The 21924-nt window shown below is 49.6% G+C and overlaps 1 protein-coding gene across 1 annotated transcript in view; it reads left to right on the top strand.

Annotated features, from left to right (window-relative positions):
- LOC147731161 (dynein axonemal heavy chain 11-like) overlaps positions 1-21924 on the top strand; it is a 1538124-nt gene that overhangs the window by 1045940 nt on the left and 470260 nt on the right. Inside the window, exons 33-34 of the mRNA XM_086956147.1 lie at positions 6167-6307; positions 6400-6570. Of these exons, the coding sequence (XP_086812273.1) occupies positions 6167-6307; positions 6400-6570 (312 nt within the window). The remainder of the gene's footprint in view (positions 1-6166; positions 6308-6399; positions 6571-21924) is intronic.

Below are 21924 nucleotides of genomic sequence, written 5' to 3'. Positions count from 1 at the left end.
CATTCTACATGGAATGCGAGGAGAGGGAGAAGTCCCAACACACCTCCCTTTCTTCACAGAGAAAACAAAAGAAAAGAAAAGGAAAGGAGGAAGAAGAGTGCCAAGGGAAAAGAAAAGAAGCTGAGGGAAGAAGGGAACAAGGGAAATAAAATACGTCAATCATGAGGTAAAGCATACATAGTAAGAAAACACAACATAAGCAGAATTACTTCATCACATAGTCCTGAAATTTGGCAGGAACAGATCTGACCCTGGAGGAGGACTCTCTCCGTGGAAGGTTTCCATCAGATTGCACAACACCGCTACTTCATCACATAGTCCTGAAATTTGGCAGGAACAGATCTGACCCTGGAGGAGGACTCTCTCCGTGGAAGGTTTCCATCAGATTGCACAACACCGCCCACCTTGGAGTTGGAAGGAGAAATACTGACCCCCAACCGCTTCCCAACACTCTCAACCATGGGCCCAGGAACGATAGAAACCATACTCTTACTCCAAACCCTTCCATCCTCCAACACCACCACAAAATCCCTGACAGCAGCCACCTTCCTGGGAGAATAAAACCGTGACTCCCCTTTACGGAGAAATCCAGGTTTCTTTATCCTTACCCAATCACCAACCTTCACCTTGCAGGAGGATAACACATCTGACCTGGTACCATAACTGTTCTGAAGCGAAGCCCTGACATCAGCTACTCTAGCTAAATCAGTAGCATCCACAACCTTCCTGGACATCCACTCCTTGTTCAACTTGGTACCAGCGACTCTCCCACGCAACAAGGTAAAAGGAGCAACACCAGTTGAAACATGCGGAGTAGTTCTTACAGCCCATAACATGTCGGCAACTGCTTGACGCCACTGCAAACCATTCACCAAAGCCAGTTGAAGATGCTCTTTGACAACACGGTTGAAACGCTCAACCAAACCGTTGCTGCGAGGATGATAGAGCGACGTGCAAACGTGTTTGATACCAACTTCCTTGAAAAATGAAGACATCTCAGCAGAAACCAACTGCGTACCATTGTCTGAAACTATCTCCTCAGGAAAGCCCTCCCTAGAGAAAACATCACGTAAAAATGAAATCACCACAGAAGAACTGATGGAATCAACAAATCTCACCTCAGGCCACTTGGTCATATAGTCAATTAATACCAAGATAAATTTGGAAGTCGAACCAACAAGACCGTAAGGTCCAGCGATGTCCAAAGCTAATTTGGACCAAGGAACATTCTTCACAACGATAGGTTGAACAGGCAGGGGGCAAGTGACCTGTGACTTGTCACTGACCATACATTCACAACATTCACGAACAAAATGCTCAACATCTTTGTCCACGGACGGCCACCAAAAATCTTGCCTCACCCTGCGCTTCATGGAGCGAATGCCAGGATGGCCTTCATGAGCCAAACCAAGAACCTTTCCACGAATAGAAACAGGAACAACCAAAAGCCCACCCCGTCTCAAAATTCCATTAACAAGAGACAACTCATCCTTGACTCGCAAATAAGGAATAATAGCAGCAGGACAAACTTTTTCACACGGCCAAGGTTTAGAGAGAAGATCAATAACAGACAGCATGTCCACATCAGAGGCAATCCCTTCCAACCACTCACACTCCGAAAGAGCACACCCTACAGAGTCACACAAGGAACCAACAGCACAAACAACTTCCAAGTCGTCACACACGACACTGTCGTCACCATCGGAAAGAGGTAGTCTGGATAAGTAATCAGCAACCAAATTCTTCGCCCCAGCCACATATTCAAGCTGATATTGGAATTCCTGCAATCTGAATTGCCACTTAGAGATCCTTGGAGTCGCCCTACCACCACCCTTGGTCGTGAATAGATCAATCAAGGGTTTATGGTCGGTCCTCAAGATGAATCTATTTCCCCACAAAAAAATTTTGAAATGCAAAACACCCCACCACATCGCTAGAGCCTCCTTTTCAATGGTAGAATAGGTCCCCTCAGCACCTCTCAAGGTTCTGGAGGCAAAAGCAATGGTTTCCTCACGACCATCATTCCTTTTCTGCATGAGGACAGCCCCCAAACCCACATTGCTAGCATCAGTGGAAAGTATGCACAAGTCATTTATGTTAAACAGCTTCAGAGGGCGAGCTTCAATAATCTCTTGCTTAATGACATTGAAGTTGCTCTCACAATCATTATCCCAGACAAACTTGACATTTTTCTTGAGCAGACCACGCATAGCAGCGGTTTTGGTAGAGAAATTCCTAACAAACTTGGAGTAATACTCCACCAACCCAAGATATGAACGTAATTGATCCTTATTCGTAGGAACAGGAGCATTTTGAATGGCGTCAATGATCTTGACTTTTGGTTCAACCCCATTCTGGGAAATGTGGTGCCCAAGATAGTCTACACCGTCTTGAAGAAATTTGCATTTGTCCTCCCTCAAGGTTAACCCACTAGATATTAGTATGCTGAGAACAAGTTTAACACGCTCATCATGTTCAAGTTCGGTTTTGCCATGAACCAGAATGTCATCCTGGAAAAAGACAACACCAGGAATGTTCTTGAACAGATTGTTCATTAACCTCTGGAAAACAGCCGAGGCTGAAGCTAAGCCAAACGGCATGCGGATGTAACGATAAGCACCCTCCGGGGTTACAAAAGAGGTAAGGTGTTTGGAATTGGGACACAACTCAATCTGATGATATGCAGATGATATATCGAGGGAGGTGAAAAATTTCGCACCTTCGAGGGTGGCTAACATCTCGTTGATGTTAGGGAGTGGTTGCCGGTCAATCCAAATATTGGCATTGAGATCACGCAGGTCAACACACATCCTCAAACACTTGTCGGATTTCCTCGCTAAAACTATGGGGGCAAGCCACTCTGAGCCTTCGATCGGCTCAATCACGCCAGCAGCGCATAACCGCTCTAATTCTTTCTTTAACTCAGCATGTAAGCTCAAAGGCACCTTGCGCACCTTATGGGCAACAGGAATGGCACCCTCTTTTAAAATTATCCTGTGCTGGAAACCCTTGAGTTTGCCTAATTCCCCACTAAAAACTTCAGGAAACATGAGAGCCCACTTGGTGTTAGACACATGAGATATGGCAAGAGTCTTTGGTGATGCCAACATTGCAGAGTAATATTCACACAATTCATTGCGAGAAATTACCATGTTTGGATGGTTGGGATCTAAAACAATATTCAAATCTCCCTGTTCATCCCACCCCAACAAATTAGTACCATCCTTAACTATGAACGCAACACAAGTAATGTGATCACCATGAAACTCAAGTTTGACAGAACATTTCCCCAAAACCTCAACTCTCTTGCTATTATAAGCAAAAATCTTGATACTAGAAGATTCTAAACCAGGGCGGACTAACTCAGCCGTCGGTGCATGATGGATCACGAATGGCGCCTGAACTCAGACGTGGCTCAAGGTCTCTTTCAGCAGTGGGGAGAGCCTTGGTTAGATCTACTCGCCACAGAAGAGAACGCACAATGTCATCAGTTCTGCACGTTGGAATTTCCAAGGTGGCACTCGCTCGGCGACTCTTTTCGTCAGGAGTGGAGCTGCGGTCTGTTGTACGCCTTTCCGCCTATACCACTTCTGCCCAGAGTGCTGTAGAAGATCAGGTGCGACCGGGCCCAAGTCATCCTTGTGGTTCCAGACTGGGCATGAAGATACTGGTATCCGAGCTACTCAGCATGTCAGTCGATCCCCCGATTCAGCTGCCTCTTCGGGAGGACCTTCTGTCGCAGCAGCAGAAGACGGTCCTCTACCCGAACGTGTCCAGTCTTCACCTCCATGCGTGGAAATTGAACGGCAGCAGTTGAGGCCATTCGACTTGCCTCCTGAAGTCTGTGATGTGATTCTGGCAGCCAGGTGTCCCTCCACAAAATTGGTATACGCCTGCAGGTGGAATAAATTTGTGGCATGGTGCACAGCAAAGGCTGTGGATCCCCTTTCTGCCCCCCTTTCAGACGTTCTCCACTTTCTTCTTTCAGGGCTCTGCTCTGGTCACTTTCAAGGGCTACCTCTCTGCCATTTCAGCCTTTTTGAGGCTACCTGATCAGCCTTCTCTTTTCAAGTCCCCCGTTGTAAATAGATTCTTGAAGGGCATCACTCACATGTTTCCTCCTGTTCCTTTCGTGATCTCTCAGTTGGACTTGAACCTTCTTCTTACTTATTTGATGTGCGCTCCTTTTGAGCCACTTCACAATTGCCCTCTTTGTCTTCTCACTCTTAAGACTGCCTTCCTGGTTGCCATCACCTCTGCCAGGAGAGTGAGTGAGCTCCAGGCTCTTTCTTCCAAACCTCCTTTCCTTTCTGTCCATCCGGACAAAGTTGTCTTGAGGACGCGTCCCTTTTTCCTGCCCAAGGTAGGCACAGCCTTCCACATCGGGCAGTCCATCACCTTGCCCACCTTCTTTCTGCCTCCGCATCGCTCGAAAGAGGAAGAGAGGCTCCACCATCTGGACCCAAAATGTGCGCTCTCATTCTTTCTGGACCTCACACCCCAGTTCCAGGTGGACGACCATCTCTTTGTTGGTTACGTGGGCGCTATGAAGGGACGGACGGTGCACAAACGGACCATCTCTTGTGGGTCGTGTTGTGCATCAAGGTATGCTACTCTTTGGCTAAAAAGGAGCCTTCTGTTGGGCTGAGGGCCCATTCCACTCGGGCCATGGCGGCTACTACTGCCCTGGGTCGGGGAGTCCCCTTGTAGGACATCTGTCAGGCAGCTACGTGGGCCTCGCTACACACGTTTGCTAGACACTACTGCCTGGACAGTCAAGTCTGGAGAGACGGCTTTTTCGGCCGTTCTGTTATCCAGAACTTTCTGGTGTGATCATTCGTTCGCAGACCGACCACCGGGGTTGGTATTACTGGGGTATCTATTCTAAGGTAAGGAATCTAACACTAACCTGTTTCTTTCAGATGCACAAGTTACTTACCTATGGTAACGATATATCTGTAAGAAACAGTAGTTAGTGTTAGATTACTTACCGCCGGACCCATTCTCCCCATTCTGCAAACCGATATCTAGGGTTAAGGTACATCCCTTTGAGGGCCCTAGTTTTATGACACCAGTGTCGGTTTTTATCATGGCTCTGCGTTCCTGGCGCGGGAAAGCTGTGTATAAGAACTGAAGTCAGCGCGCGAGGGCGGCGTCTAAGTACTCCAGCGACGTCATCCCGGCGCCAACGACGCCAACGACGGACGGGGAGCCGCAGACGACGCCTACCGATGCGCAGGGGTACTGCTACGCAAAACTTTCCGGATCCAGTCTGACGCCTGGGGATATTCTAAGCTAAGGAATCTAACACTAACTACTGTTTCTTACAGATATATCGTTACTGAAGGTAAGTATTTGTGCGTTAATATGAGAGTGTGGACTTAACCTGTCAGTCCACCTCCCATACTTAACATGCTTAAGTCAGGTTTTGACCAGGTGCTAGGATCCGGCGATAACCGCGGTTAGCAGGACTTTTAGTAATCGCTTTGCAAGACTGGGGCCGCCTTGTTAATACAGCGCTGTTGTGTTAGCGCTCTCTTTCATGTTGTATTTTTGAAGGAACGCCTACTTTGCATCTCATTAGCGATGTTTATTGGTGGCATGAGATGCTTTACAAAATCGGCTGCTAACATGCGCTAATGCGTGTTAGCGACGCCCTGTAAATAGGGCAATAAAAATATTGTGCGATTAGTGGCAAAATGTGCTGCTAAAGCGGCAATACTGCCCTCCATAATATGCCCCAGCGTCAGCGTTGATGATTGTTGTTACTGGAGAGAGACAAATTGGAAGAGAGAATTCCACGCTATAGTACCGTAGATGACCACATGTCAGTTGATCGCTTTTGTGGTAGCGCTGGTAGTTACTCTGGCCGGTATGACATGTAGTGGGTGTGAGCATACAGATTCATTCCCACTTGTTTGTAATGTTACACAGCAGGTCAATAAATCAAAATACTGACATAAATGTTACCGTTTTAGCTAATGAAGAACATGGGTTTATTCAGTTATTATTCCTTTTCACTCCTAAGGTGTACATTTTTCCTTGTCTTAAAAGTACACCTGATTCAGAAGTAGAACAATGCAGCTTTTGAAATGTTTAATGGTTTTAATGAATGACATTTTGAGAATTTGAGATTGTAATTGTTTACATTCTCTCTTTTATGTAGGTTTTGGAAGCTAAATTTAATGAAGTGAAGATAAATGAAGCTCGTGAGCATTACCGCCCAGTTGCAGCTAGAGCATCCCTGCTCTATTTCATCATGAACGACCTGAATAAAATCAGTCCCATGTATCAGTTCTCACTGAAGGTATCCAACTGCCCAACTAGTGCATTTCCAATATTCTTATTTATTGTATTGATTGGCATCTGTTCACACGTCGAATATTACTTCTTTTTCAGGCGTTTAATATGGTGTTTCGCAAAGCTATACAGCAGGCAGACCCATCTGAGGATGTCCGGATAAGAGTAAAGAACCTAATTGACTGTGTCACATATTTAACGTTCATTTACATCAGTCGCGGGTTATTTGAAAGAGATAAACTGACCTTCACAGCACAATTAGCTTTCCAGGTATAGTTTACTTTTGTTACAGTGTTTTTGCTGTGGTTTGCTGTAGCCATTTTTATGACATATACATATTTTACGATGTTTACACTATTCCCCTAAATGGTATATATCAACATACTTGTCATTTAAATACGGCTTTAGCACAACATTGGACCCATACATGCTTTGTCCTTTGTAGAGTGGATTATTTAACTTTTTGCAACTTCACCAAGCACTTTTATTCATACAGGAAAAGGCCGTTGCATATTAACGCAACTCATTTTGGGAATACAAATGGTCACACTGTAATCTTTACTGGTTTTGTATGCAAAACCGTTACACAGCTTTAAATATTGAGAAGCCATGCAAACGCCTTGTTTGTGGGTCTGGACCTGCTACTTACCGTCACACATTCCTCTGCCAGCATTTTAGGTGGTCTATAGCTGAGCAGTCTTAAAGCAATTGGATATATAAAGCAACAGTAGCGGCCCATCCCCTGTCAAAGTGGTGTGGCGGGAGCAGGGGTGGAAAGGAGGGGAAGCAGGGGGTTCGGGGACTAAAAGAATAAAAATGAAAAATACATACCTGAACGCCGCCATCGCCCGCCGCATCGCGCTCTTCCTTCCTCTGGGCACAGGCTCCCAGACTGCACTGCGGCCAATCCTGACGCAGCATGAATGCAGCATCGGGGTTGGCCTGAGTGCGGGCAACTTGCGCTCCCATGCAGACTGGGAGCATGTGCCTGCTCTTCCCAGCCCCAGCAATGCAGCTGGGGCTGGAGAGAGCTTCACTGCACATGAGGTTTTGGCCGGCCTGAGACTGCTGGCCAAAAAACCTCATGCACAGTGAAGGGAGTGCACTACCACTCCCCCACCAGCAGTGTCATCCCCTAGATCCACCCTCAAAAGGGTCCATTGGATTAAAATAAAACGATAAAGCAGGTTTAAAACCCGTTTTATTATAGTTTTATTTGAGGGTGGTAGCAGTGATGGTGGCGCTTCTCTGCCCTAATGGAGGGGCCACCGCTGTAAAACAATTGGATATAGGTTGGTGGGTAGTTGTTATGCCCCTCCAAACTCGGAGTTCACACACTCTATTTAGAGCTGGAGAAGTGCTGGGTTTACAATGCAAATCTCAGCTTGCTTCACTGGTATAAACCTTTCATCTGATGGCCTGTCCGTCACAGGGCTGCCAGGTCTCAGTGGAACTAGTCCCACTAATATTTATGAGAGGAAGGGCTATTACTTTTTTTTACTACCAGGGATAGGGAACAAAATACTGTGGCCACCACGTGTTTTGACAATACTCCCTGCACATCAGGGCCATTGTATGGGATTTCTAAAAACAGCCCCAGCTTTTGGAGTTTTTTTTTCCAGAAAATAAATAACTTTTCCAAGTGGCCCATCAGACTTAGCACCCCAGTGGAAAAAGCTCATTGTCTTCAAAAGAGACACTGCTTTAGAGGCTCCACTGAAGTAACAGAGATACTCATCTACCTGGTAAAGATCTCAAAATATGGTGGGTGATCCTCTGCTCGGGGACATGGGCCATATCCATGATTGACCTGACATGCTCTGTTGAGCCTCTTAAACTAATATCAGGGCCATATTATGGAAAGTACCCAGGTGGCGCAACGGGCATGTGCACCCAGATTGTGCACCCTGAGACACTTTGGTATTACAGAAAGGGCCACAAACAATTGTGCAGCCCTTTCTATAATACAGATAGCGCTGGTGCACATGTAGCGCCAGTGCTATCACCAGGGGTGTTTCCTCATTTGAATGGGGGCATGGCCCTATGCAAATGAGGAAATTAATTTGCCTCTGTGCCCTTGCTGTATTATAGAGGCCCCTGATGGCATCCCTCTGGAGGGGCACAGGGGGTGCTATGGACTCCCCAGACAACCCCTTGCAGGCAGGTGCAGTCACTCAATGCACCCGCTGCAAAGCAATCTCTCTCCCCTCTTAAAAGTGCAGGCAGGTTGCTGCCTGCACATTGAAACACAGAGCAGCTGCTTCAAAGCCACTCTATTTTTCTGTTGAACCGTGAGTTTGAAGGTTCCTTAGGGGCAGAGCATTCAATGTAATAGGGCGCACTTTCCTTGTTTGATTCGGTGCACCTGTTTTAAGGTGCGCCATGGTGCAAACAGGGAAAGCACGTCCTATGTGTGTTTGTCTCAGAGATTGGGTTCTATAGGTGACACAGTCAGCGAGAATGTCTTGTAATTCTTCAATGACTAAGTATGATGGTTTTTGTGGTTTTCTTATGAACTATGTTAACGTCTTCTTCAAGCAGAGCTCACAGCTTAGTCAAGTTCTCCTAGCGCACCCCTGGTTAAAGCAGTGGCTTCCTTAATTCCGTCATTGGTAGTATCCCTCTTAAGTGCTCATTTATTTCTTAGCAGACAGAATACAAGGCTTGTCTCAGAAGTGCAAGGAATAAGCTACTGAGCAGTATAGTTCAATAGAAACCACTACTGTAGAAGTCCGGAAAAGAAATACTTTCTTTACTGTAACAGATATACTGTTAAAACACCCAACTGACATTTGTGCAACACAGCTTAGACTGTGAGAAATAGAAAATAGTTGACAAGAGAAATTATCCCCTTAAAAGCAATGTGCATAAGTGGTTTGGCAATACTTTTTGTTCAAGAAAGTCAAAAATGTAAACTATGATAATTATATTGTGTGTCCAGAATTTCATAATGAAACCATATAGAATTAAAATTGGAGAAGGTAATCTAATGGAAACCCATAGAATGCATAATGAATGTTATTAGCTTGAAACTTTTAGAAAACAATCACAGTCACTGCATGATGTTATCAGAGATGTCATTTGAGATGTCATCAATGATGTCATGAGTGATGTCACTGACCATGTCATGAGTGATGTAATATCTGAGGTTATAATCAGTAAGCCTAAGCATAGTTGGCTACGCGGAACTCCGCAAAGTGCAAAAAAATCTCTGCTGCGCTAATGAAGCTCTGCAAGCAGCGGAGTGCATTAGATAAATGCTGTTTACAGTGATTTTCAGTGCCTTATGCTTGTCCGCACTGTGCAATCATCGCGAACGGCACCATGCACAGCGCAAGCAGGCGCTGCTTCCTTTCTCAAGTAGATTTTTACTCAAGCGGCAGCTTTCTCAACGCGAAAGGACAGTTTCTCAATGCGAGCGGTCGCGAGCACACGCGACCACTCGCAATGAGAAATCTCACTGCCCGCATTGAGAAATCTCGGCGGGAGGTTGATTTTCCCCACTCGCGACCGCCAATTTCATGTTGACGATCGCGAACGGGGAAAAATTTCGCCGGGAGGTGGATTACCCTCTCCTGAGCTTGCCAACTTGACATTGACGAACACAAGCGAGGAAAGAAACTCTGCAAACTCTGCAAGTGGAGTGGAGTTCACCGCTCAGACTTAATAATCAGTGCATTTTGGGGGCATGAGTTATAGTTAGCTCAGGTAGCTATACCTGCTAAATTTCTATGTTTTGTATGAGTGAAATCTGAGCCGAACTATAACTTCCCCGTAACTTTTGGGTTTTTTCAGTGGATTTCTACTTTTTTTTAAATTAACCATGATGTCTCTGTAACTTTTGTTTTTTTTCAGGGAATTTATAATGTTTTTTAATGTTATTTCCTAACTGTAACCTGTTAACCTTTGAGAGTGAGTGTGTGAGTAAGTGCATGAGTGTCTCAGTGGGTGTGTGAGTGAGTGTGTGAGTGTCACACTGGGTGTGTGTGTCTGAGTGGGTCTGTGAGTTTATTGTGTGAGTGTATGAGTGGGTGTGTGAGTGTCTGAGTTGCTCTGTGAGTAGGTGCATGAGTGCCTGAGTGGGTACTCCCAGTTTTCTGCCTTATTCCTGCTCACCTATGACCTTTCTTTTGCCTCGTTCTGCTAATTTCTGACCTTTATTTTTCCTCTTTCTGCTCAGTTTTGATCTTTATATTACCTCTTTCAGCTCATTTATGATCGTTATTTTGTCTCTTTCTGCTCTTTCCTGATCTCTATTTTGCCTCTTTTCGCTGATTGCTTTAGTTTGCCTCTTTCGGCTTGCTGCTGCCCTTCATTTTGCCTCTTTCTGCTCATTTCTCACCAATATTCTGCCTCTTTTTGCTCGATCCTCACCTTTATTCTGCCTCTTCCTGCTCATTTCTGACCTTTTTTGCCAGCTCTACTAATTTCTGATCTCTATATAGCCCATTTCCTTCTTGTTTCTCACCTTTATCTTGCCTTTCTCTGCTGATTTCTGATCTCTACTCTCATTTCTGCTGGTTTATGGCCTTTATTTTGCCACTTTCTGCTTGTTTCTGATCTTTATTTTGCCTATTTCTGTTCACTTCTGACCTTCATTTAGCCTCTTTCTGCTCATTTCTTATCTCTATTTTGCCTCTTTCTGCTTGCTGTTGACCTTTAGTTTGCCTATTTCTGCTCATTTCTGACCTTTATTCTGTCTCTTTCTGCTAAATTCTGACATTTAGTCTGTCTCTTTCTGTCCTTAATTCTGCCTCTTTCTGCTTGATTCTCGCCTTTCTCTCTCCTCTTTCTGTTAATTTCTTACCTTTAAATGTTCCTCTTTCTGTTCGTTTCTGACCTTATTCTGCCTTTTTTGCTCATTTCTGACCTTTATTTTGCCTCTTTCTTCTCTTTGTTCTGGGACCATGAGGGTGCCTCAAGGGCTAGTGGTTCCAGCCGGTTCCCCACCTCCTGCGGGAGCTGGCATTTCTGCTGAATGGAGGGAGCTGCTGGAAATACAGCTCCCTATCTTTTCCCCTTCCCGCATGTCTTTGGGCAGGGAAATAGATGAAACCACCACTTCCAGCAAACAGGAGCACTCTGCCAGCTACCACCTGCTGGAACCAGAGTGTTTGCTTTAGCTTGGCAGGAGCTGTCACAGCTCCCGCCAAGCTAAAGCAAACAGCTGTGTCCCGGGGTTGGGCACCCCAGGAAATAGCAGGAGCCGGCCCTGGGGGATGGTGGTCTCCAGGGCCATATTGCTCCGGGAGGGGCAGCGTGGCCCCTCCTTTTATCTGCATTGGTTGGCTCAGGGAGGAGGTGGCCCCAGAGGCCTTATAGGGTTAGGGAGGACGGCCGCTTGACCCTCCTCCATGTGTAAATAATGTACATTTTTTATTTGGGCCAGGGGCACTGTGGACCCGCATCATTTTGTTTATTTTGCCCCGGGGAGGTGGTGGGCACTCATACAGACACTTATGTACCTTATCAGTAATCCATTCAGCCACTCATGCACCCTCTCATTCATCATTTACAGTCACTGGCACACCAGAACACTCATCCATACAGTAACTCATTCTCTCTTACAGCCACTTACATATCCACTCACTCACCCATACATATACTCACACAGACACTCACATGGCATTGCACCTTGTGCCCCTCTGATTGCTTTCAAATTCATAAAAATGTTACATGCTTTTGTCATGTGGTTTTATGTTGTGTAAACTAATTCATAGTATTTTCAATGCCTTGATGTTTTTTGATGTGGGATATGTAATGTATGACGTTGTATCCTATTACATGCAGATGTTTCTCCTCTATCACTGATGTACAATGCAAAAACTAAAGGGTGATCACAATAATTAAGTTGTGTAATCACATTCCGAAATCATTGTGTTGTCAAGACAGAGTCAGCACTTATAAAAAGTTGGCATTTTCATGCCCTTTGCCATTTGGTGCCTTACAGACTGCACCCCCTCCCGCTCAAAGAACTATATCATCCGGGAAATGCAGGCACTGGAGTTTGGGAATGCAGACTCTGTAATTATAAACGTGAGTCATTGGCCCACTTACTATTCTGCTGCCCTGCCCTACGTGCACCCCGCACCCTCTACCTCAGGCCCATTCTAAAGGACGCTGGGTCATGCACAGCTAAGGAAGCAATCCATCAATTATACACCTTGAGCATAGTAAAACAGATGGCCTCGTTCGGAAAGTTTATACAACAGACTCGGTCCGAGCTGATGGCAGCCAAGGTCACGCAGGAACAGAGACTTTGTCGTGGGACACTGGGTGGCCCTCCCAGGTCCCCGACTGCGTGTGCCCTTGTGAACTCTGGGAACCCTTCATAAATGCTTGTCTGCAGAAACACTTTCGGTTTTAACTTTTGTAATTTTATACTTTGGTCTTAATGTAATGGTTTTAAGTACCCACACAATAAAGTTATTCATTCATTCCATTTGGTGCCTGCAGCCTGACCTATGCAAAAAGAACAATGGATTGACAGAATTCAGAACACTGTCATACATTCACCCCAGTACAGCCTGACCTAGGTCACATGACTATGTGTAGCTGGTACTTAGACTTTGTGAATTCCTCCCAGACAGTTACACAATAGAGGGCGTAGGTGTACCAGAATGGGCCATCTGCTAGCAGGATGGGGTGAAGCTTGGCACAGCTCCACTTGCAACTGGATAGGCTGTGCTCTACCTTCGCAGAATGGCTAGTCAACATTGCATTGTTCCCACAGACAGCTTCGAGCCAGTGCAGGGGAGTCAGGAAATTCCAAGCATGTCAAAGAGAAACCTTTAGAATCTTCGCCAACTTCAGAGAAGGCACAACATACACAAAATGTGGCCCTCTGACCCACTCTTCAGTTCACTTTCTGGACCTGCGGACAGTCTCTCAAAGTACTGCCTGCTTCTGTGTCCTGCTGTGTACTCCACAAGACTGCTTTGTTGCATCTGGAAGGACTGCTTGGATACCTGGGGCCTGCCTTGAACCATCAGAGGCCTGCCTTACTAATTCAGCCCTGCCTCTTCATCTGAACCCAGTACTACAGGAGTGACTCCAAGGGTTAGTTTGCTAGCCTACTGTTCAGAGCCACAGGAACATAACAGGCTCCCATCATTTGGGCCTGCACCTGGACCCATCCACAGTGAGTCTGCCCCCTTCCCCCATATGGTACGCTCCAGTTCTAGATCCTTGGTGGTGGTGTTAAAGGTGCCAAGATTGCAAAAATCCAAAACTTGAGACGTAGAATTTTTTTGGCTAAAAACTGATGTAAAAACTACACCCAAAAAAAGATGGCAATGCAGAAGGTCATATTGTGCATAAAGCTTGTTGTGACTGAGGAGTGGGGGTACGAGCCGATGTTGGCACAAGTAGGCCTGCACTCCATTAAAAAAGTAATGTAGGGGGAGTGGCCAAGATGGCGGGCTGAGAGGACGCTCTTGCCGTGAGCTCCCCAGCCCCTGGAAAACCTGCACCTTTCTACACCGCCGATCTCCCCCGGATCGAGCGGAAAACACACCTGGTACTCCCTGTGGTGGTGTGGAGCAGTCCGCAGCCCTCAGTTTCCTTGCTGCGGCGGCGGAGCCGCTTGAGAACCAGTTGCGGCAGGGGCCGCTGGAGGGCTCGCCGGAGGACCTGAGGACCCCTCGATTGCGAGGCCTCAGTAACCCAACGAAGGGAGCCAGTAACACGGAGTGGACCAACAGATTGCTGGCGACTCGACACCGCGACCGCCCCCGCTGTGATCTGGGACGACCCTCCTCGGCGGAGCGGAGCTGCATTGGCGGTGGGAGCGGAGGCGGAGCCGACAGGAAGTAGCTACGCGAGCCCGGGGATCAGGTAGGCCGCGGGGCCTGCACCACGTGGCCCGGCCCTGAGCCCCGCCTTTAACCGCTGCTGGGCGCTGGCAGGCCCTCCGGCGCCCACGGTCGCCTTCGCGGCCCGCGAGACCTAACCCCTCTCCGGCTCCAACTGCTGCACAATTCGCAAGACTGGCCCCCAGCTGTGTGATAATCGAGTGGACCAGTGGGGAAGGACTGCTGCGATCCCCGAGAACGGGCCTAGCCGGAATCACCGGATGTGGGTTCTGGGGTGATCACTGGAAGGACTGTCCAGTAGGACCCTCTGTGTACCGGTAGTCCCCGACTTCAGCCTTGTGCGGTGCAACACATAGTCCGGGAGACGAGACTACGCCACACCGGCGCTGGTTCCCCGGGCCGGAGCGGATGGCCATTTTGGACGGGATCGAAGCAGTTGCATCAACCTCTTGGAGCTGCCCTCATTCAAGGCGTGCGGGGGCACCTCACTGGGAGTGGACCCACATCGGCGCGAGCAGTGTGGACTGCCACCCACTGCTGGACTGCTGCCCCGGCCTGTACCGCCTCCTCGCCACGGCACGCGGGCTTTTGTGATCCCCACCCCTCCGCGATGTCGAACGCCAGGGGACAGAAGAAGGGCGAATGGACTTTGCCGGACATGCTGGGAAGAGGCGCCCCGAGGCAAGACAGGAACCAACCTGCTCCGAGCCCCCCGACTAGTTCTCGGGGCGCAGAAGGCGGGGAGCCCCCGGTGACTAGATCGTTCCTGGAGTCCCTCTTCAGCTCCTTGAGGGAGGACTTTCAGGCCTTGAAGCAAGAGGTGGCCGGGGAGGTCCGGGAGGTCCGGAGAGAGGTGGACTCCCTGGGAGAGCGAGTGAACACGGTGGAGGCGGCTGGCCACTCCAGGGATGAAGAAATCACCCACTTGCAACAGGAGGTCCTGAGGCTGAGGGACCAGCAGATCGATCTACAAGCCCATGCCGAAGACCTTGAGAACAGGTCCAGACGGAACAACATTAGGGTCCGAGGGGTTCCATCCAACGAGGAGGGTGAAGACGCGGCCGCCTACTTAGGAGCCCTATTCCGCGAAATTCTGGGAGAGTTCGAAGACTTCCCAATTCGGATCGACAGAGCGCACAGAGTTGGCCGGCCTCGCAGGGCCTCAGCGCCTCCTCCGGACATTTTAGCCTTCTTGCCAGATTTCCCCTTGAAGGAGCGGATTCTTCGTGAGGCACGGCGGCAACAGCCTTTCCGCTTCAGAGATCACCCGGTGGCCCTCTACCAGGACCTGTCCGCAATAACACTGCAGAAACGGAAGGCCTTTAAAATTGCTACGGACTTCTTGAGGGAACATGGCACACAGTACTTGTGGGGGCACCCCTTCCACCTCATCTTTCGCTGGAATGGAACTTTGCACCAGCTCCGGTCCCTCCAGGATGTATGCGGGGTGCTGGGAATCACTGCATCGGACACGGACACCCCGGCGCCTCGTCTCAGGCGGAGCACGCGAGATGGCTGGCAATTGGTCGAGGAACGGTGATCCCCGCCACCCGCAAGACCTGACTCACCTACAATTCGGGCAGAAATGTCCAGCGCCATACAGGAGGCCTCCAGGACTACGGCGAATGGCGATGTGGCCTTGACGGCCTGAACTTGCTCCGGGGGGAGTCTGCAGTAGCCTATCTTCATCGCAGGTGCGGGGGTTCCGGGGGTGGGGGGTGGCGGGTGTGATGGAGGTGGTGGCTGGACGTCCACTTGAACAACTTTCCACGGCCTTGCCGTTGAGGACCGGACTGGGACAATGAAGTATTTTGACTGGTTTGGGGTGAGGGGGGTGGGCAGGGCAGTTGAACGGGCGAGTTTGGAGTTTGGGGGTTCACTGGGAAGTGGGGGTGAAGGGGGGAGTGTGGGGTTCCAGGGAGGGGGGGTTCACACGGTTGGGGGTTCGGGGGTTCGGGGACTGTACTGTGCTACTGGCGGTTTGCTTTCACTGTGTGCTGGGGCCGCTCGCTGCTGCCTTTGAGTTTAGTCCGGTGGGCCTCGCCCGCCCTGATGAGCGTTTTCTGGTATTCCCCTCCCTGATGGCTCTTAAGATTGTTACCTTGAATGTGAAGGGGCTGAATAACCCGGTTAAACGGAAGGCTGAACTGTCCCTCCTGGAGGACTCACAGGCAGACATCTGTCTTCTACAGGAGACCCATCTGCTAGCTAAAGACTGTCACAGGCTACGGACCCCAAAGTTCCCCACGCAGCTTTTCTCTTCCTGCGCCTCCAAGACGGCAGGGGTAGCGCTCATGAGATCTAGGAGGTTCAAGGGTAAGCATGGGCGAATTTTGCGAATCTCGCGTTCGCGAATTTTGCGGATTTGCGAACTCGCATTCCGCAAAATCCGCGAATTCTCGCGAATTTGCGGATTTTTTTTTTTGTGTTCGCGCGGGTTTCTGCCAGTTCGCGAGGGTTTTGTACAATTTCGCAAACGCGAACTTATCTGTCGGGTCGCAAGTTTCGCGAACTTGTTGTTTCTACGTGTCCAGCCTGTTTGGGACACTCTTCTTCATCACTGCCACTCTCTGTCACCACTGCCACTCTCTGACTACTCATGCCACCCTCTGGCCCACCCATGCCACCCTCTGTTTCATCACAGCACCCTCTGGTTGTTCAGTCAGTGTACATTATTGTGGCAAAGCAAAGCACACCTTCCCTGCCTCAAGTGACCTGAATTAATTTGGGGTTGATTAATGTGTCACAGAATATTTTTTTAGCTGGCACCTGCTTCCTTAGTGCTTCCTGATTAGTGATCTTTTGCACTTGCTAAGTGCTTTCATTGTTGCAAAATTAGTTACAACACCTGCCCTGCCCCAACTGACAATAATGAATTAGGGGCTGATTAATGGATTTGAACTTCCAGCCTGGCTCCTGCTTGTCTCCCTTAGCTATAATTCAGGACCTTTGTGGCATATGTGTAACTATTCTGAGGTTCAGAGCAGGGTCACATAATAGTTGCAACTGGCAACTGAACTCTGGAGGGGGCCCTCAGGAAGCACTACAGGAAATGGCTACTAATGATGAGCCTGAACTTTTGAACCTGGTAAGTAGTTTCAGTTTTGCTAAGATCGTATTTCTGCAATTTAGCGCTTATTCGCGGGGCGCGAAGTTGTACTGGGAAGCCGCGAACTCACGCGAACAGTGCGAGCAAGCCATAAAATCCGCTGCTCGCGGATTTGCGGATTTTGCGGGAGATTCGCGAATCTCGCGGATTGCGAATTTACCGAAAATCCGCAAAATCCGCGAGCGAAACAGATTTTCCGCCCATGCTTATTCAAGGGGGAGGTCATGCAGAAGGTAGCAGAACAGAAGGGGAGGCTCTTGGCGTATAGAATCAAGGTGGGGGGTCTGGTGTTCACTATAGGCTCCATATATAGCCCCAATGATCATCAGGATCAGTTTCTACACAGGGCACTGGAAGACGTGACATCCACTCCTGACAGACACATCGTGATTGGGGGGGACTTGAATATGGTCTTTGATGCGCCCCTGGACAGGTCGGTGCAGAGGCGCCTACAATCGGGAGAGCTCTCGGGCTCGGTTCGTACCCGTTTGGAGGAGCTTCATATGCACGACATGTGGTGCCGCCTCCACCCCGCGACCCGCGCATATTCCTATTATTCCCACGCCCACAAATCCTATGCAAGGTTGGATCATCTCTTGGTGACGGGCCCGATGTACGAACTGGCCTCGGGCGCCGACATAGGGGTCCTGTCTCTCTCAGATCATGCCCCGGTGGAGGGCACTTTCCGACTCCCTCCGGTGTCTCCCTCGAGAGGGGTCTGGCGCCTCAGGGACACTCTGCTGCACAAGCAATCTGTGGTGAAACAGGTCCGAGAGTCCATAGAGGAATATAAGCGTATTAATGACAACGACGACACCACCCGCGCGACGCAATGGGCCGCCTTGAAGGCGGTGCTTCACGGCGAGTTTATTGCCATCTCCTCGGCGGAGAATAAAGAACGCCAGCTTAAAAAGGACGAACTTACACGCCAGGTGAGGGAGCTAGAACAGGTGCATCAACGGACGGGAGCCCCTCGTGTCTGGAGGCAACTTAAGGCCGCCAGGAAACTCCTGTCCGCGCTTGATATGGACAGAGCGGAGTACGCTGTACTTCGCCTGAAACATAAGTACTACACCGGCGGCGACAGATGTGGCCGGCTTCTGGCGCATAAACTCCGTGTGCAGCACCAGCAGCACCGGGTGAAGGAACTAGCGGTCCCCACTGGAGAGACAGTCACGGAGGATGGCCAGATCGCGGACGTTTTCCGTGGTTACTATGTTGACCTCTACGCCGGCGTTCCCCCCTCAGCGCGAGCCGAGGCAGACTATCTGGAGTCGGTGTTGCTCCCATCCCTAACGCCGGACCAGGCCCAATATCTTGAGCGGGAGATTCGGATTGAAGAGGTGGTCACGGCTATCTCCCGACTCAAACACGGGAAAGCCCCGGGCCCGACGGTTTTATCCCTCTCTTTTACAAGACCTTTTGCCAGGACCTCGCACCACTTTTGACGCGCCTGTTTAATTCGTTCTTTGAACCGGGCGCTATCCCTCCGGAGTTCCTCCAGGCGACGGTGTCGGTGATCCCTAAACCAGGCAAGGACCGGACTGCATGCGGGTCCTACCGACCGATTTCGCTTCCGAATACAGACCTGAAGATTTTCACCAGTATTCTAGCGGCACGTCTGGCACTCCACCTACCGGGTATGGTTGACCCGGATCAGGCCGGGTTTGTCCCGGGCCGGCAGACTGTCGATAACACTAAAAGGGTGACCCATATACTGGAGAAGGCCTCACGGATACCCGGGGAACGTATGCTCCTTTCCATTGACGCGGAGAAGGCGTTCGATAGAGTGCATTGGCCTTATTTGGAGAAGGTATTGGGCAAATTTGGCATAGGTGAGAAGTTCAGGCACCTGGTATTCAATTGCTACCGATTCCCGTCCGCGGTAGTGAGGGTGAACGGATGCAGCTCCCGGCACTTTGCGATAGAGAGAGGCACCAGACAAGGGTGCCCACTGTCGCCACTGCTTTTCGCTCTTTATATGGAGCCGTTCGCACAAAGAGTTCGCCAGAACCCCAACGTCACAGGTGTCCGTATGGGGGAGTTCCATCACACCCTTAGTCTTTACGCAGACGACGTGATATTGACGCTCGACGGCCCCAGGAGGTCATTGCCTGCTTGTATTGCTGAACTGGAAACCTTCGCGACTGTGGCAGGTTTCAAGGTAAACCTTGGGAAGTCGGCGGCCCTTGACATCTCGCTGTCCGGCGCCACCAGGGCTGACTTGCAGAGACTCTTTCCGCTGAGTTGGTCCAGAGATCAGGTACCCTATTTGGGGATTCTCCTAGCACCCTCTCTTCCTGCTATGGTTGCGGCCAACTATACGGCTTTGAGTAAAAAGATCAAGGAGGAATTGGCCCGTTGGGACAAGGGCACGTTGTCGTTGCTGGGCAGGGTGGCCGCGGTAAAAATGACCCTTCTGCCGCAAGTCCTGTACCTCTTTCGGGCTCTCCCGTTGCAACCCCCCAAGGGATGGCTTGGACAGACTCAGTCTGATATCACACGCTTTGTGTGGCAGGGTTGTAAACCTAGGCTCAAGAGAACCATAGCCACGCTAGCGCCTGAGTCTGGTGGCCTTGGTATACCGGACTTCCACAAGTACTTTCAAGCTGCTCAACTGCGCTACTTAGTAGAATGGAGCCGGTGGGAATCGGACAAACATTGGTTGTTTCAGGACCAGGCGGTGGCGGGCAGGACGCTGCAGGAGGTGCCCTTCCTGCGGAGGGCCCACCGCCCCCCCAACCTCTATGCGTCCTTCGTAACGCGGGTCCCGCTCCGAGTATGGGACTCAGTGTCCACCAAGCACGACCTCACCACCTTTCCTTCTCCTTTCACGCCAATAGTTGGTAACCCGGACTTTGGCCCAGGTATGGAACCGGGAGCCTTTGAGCTCTGGCGAGCGGCCCGTTGCTCCGCCCTATTCCACATGTATGGCCCGGAGGGTGCGGTCTCCTTCCAGGATCTACGGCGGGACTTCGGTCTACCCGAGACGGAGCGCATGAGATATATGCAGCCACTGGGAGCTACAGCCGCAGGTGCGAGCATTGGCGGACCGGAAACTCACGGCATATGAGCGCTGGCTGGTAACTCGCTCATCGGACGCCAAGCTTATATCCGACCTTTATAAATTGTTGCAACCTCCCCCCTTTCACATCTACAATCCCGGGAGAGAGCGGTGGGAGCGGGAGTTGGGGAGAGAGTTGAGCCATACTGACTGGGACCACATCTCCTACTGGGCACGACACTCTGCCTACCACACTGGGCTCACAGAGACTTTCAACAAAATTTCGACTTACTGGTACCGCACCCCCGAGAAACTACATGAAATGAATCACTCAATACCCAAGACTTGCTGGCGAAACTGCGGTCAGACTGGCACACTCACTCATATACTATGGGAGTGTCCCCTGCTGACCCCTTACTGGGAGGAGGTGCTGAATGAGGTTGACCAATGCTTTGAGATTGAATTACCCCGCTTTCCCGCCTATGTTCTACTGGGCTTGCCAAATGGTTTAATGTATCAACTAAGATCTAAGAAGGGTAGGCAGATAGCGATCGCCCTGGGATCGGCAATACAGAATATACTCATTCATTGGCGCACTACCACACCTCCTACTGTTGTTGGCTGGCTACATAGATTGTGGCATGTCCTAGGCATGGAAAAGATGTTCCTGGTGGTGGCGGGGGAGGTGGACACATTTGAGGAGCTGTGGGCACCATTTCACACATTGTTAAGGTCGGAATTTAAGGAAATTACTTGCCCTAGATATCTCAGATTGCTACGGCTGACGCCGCCGCCAGACCCGCCCGTCTGAGCTGGCCGAGTAGTTAGCTAGAGGGGGGGATGGATGTTACCCTGCCACAGTGAGGAGACGGAAGGTTGATAGCACAGTACAGGGGGTGGGGGAGGGAGTTGGGGGGTTGGGGGGGGCAGTTGGTTGGGGGGAGTTTCTTTGTCTTTCTTTTTTCTTTTTGTTTTGTCCCCGCCCACAGGTGCGCTAGCCATGTGACTCTGGTACAAATGTGCCCTTCGCACTGCACGAACTGACCTCACGTATATGTTGAATTGTACACACTAATTCGCTGGTTACTCGTCTGTAATGTTGTCCTTTTTCTTTCAATACTGCAATAAAATACTTTAAACCTAAAAAAGTAATGTATCCCTGTCATCCAGTAGACATTGTCTCTGCCTTCTGGGGAAGGAGTATGGTGGGGGTATATCCCACAAACTACCTCTATTGGGAGCAGAAAGACTGGTGGAGCTTTAAAGGTGGTGCTTTGGCCTGATGCCAAGACCAGACAACTCCTCCCATATTGTTTTTAAATCTATTCCTGTAATCCTTTGGGCTTTCATCTCCTGGGGAAGGTAGATTGGATTTAAATACCCCAATTTTTCCACAGCGGGGCAGAAGGACTGTGGGAGTTTGGGGAGGTGTATGGCCTAATACTAGGAAAGGTTTGCCCACCACCTTTTTACATGAATACAATTATTCCTGGTATTTAGTAGCCTTTCGGCCAGTCAGGGAAGGGCAGATTGGAAGTAAATCCCACAATCTGCTGTTGGGGAGGGAGTATGGCACAATGTGAGGGGCCACCGCCCACATGCCTATCAATTTTTATTTTTTTTCATTTTATAGACTGTTAGGTCTTTTTAGGGTCAGGATACTGCCCGATGACTTGGATCGCCCTGCCCCCAACACA

This window comes from Lissotriton vulgaris, chromosome 2_1 (genome assembly GCF_964263255.1).
Source record: "Lissotriton vulgaris chromosome 2_1, aLisVul1.2, whole genome shotgun sequence".
NCBI classification, from domain to species: Eukaryota; Metazoa; Chordata; class Amphibia; order Caudata; family Salamandridae; genus Lissotriton; species Lissotriton vulgaris.
This window is presented reverse-complemented; position numbering and strand designations above follow the sequence as displayed.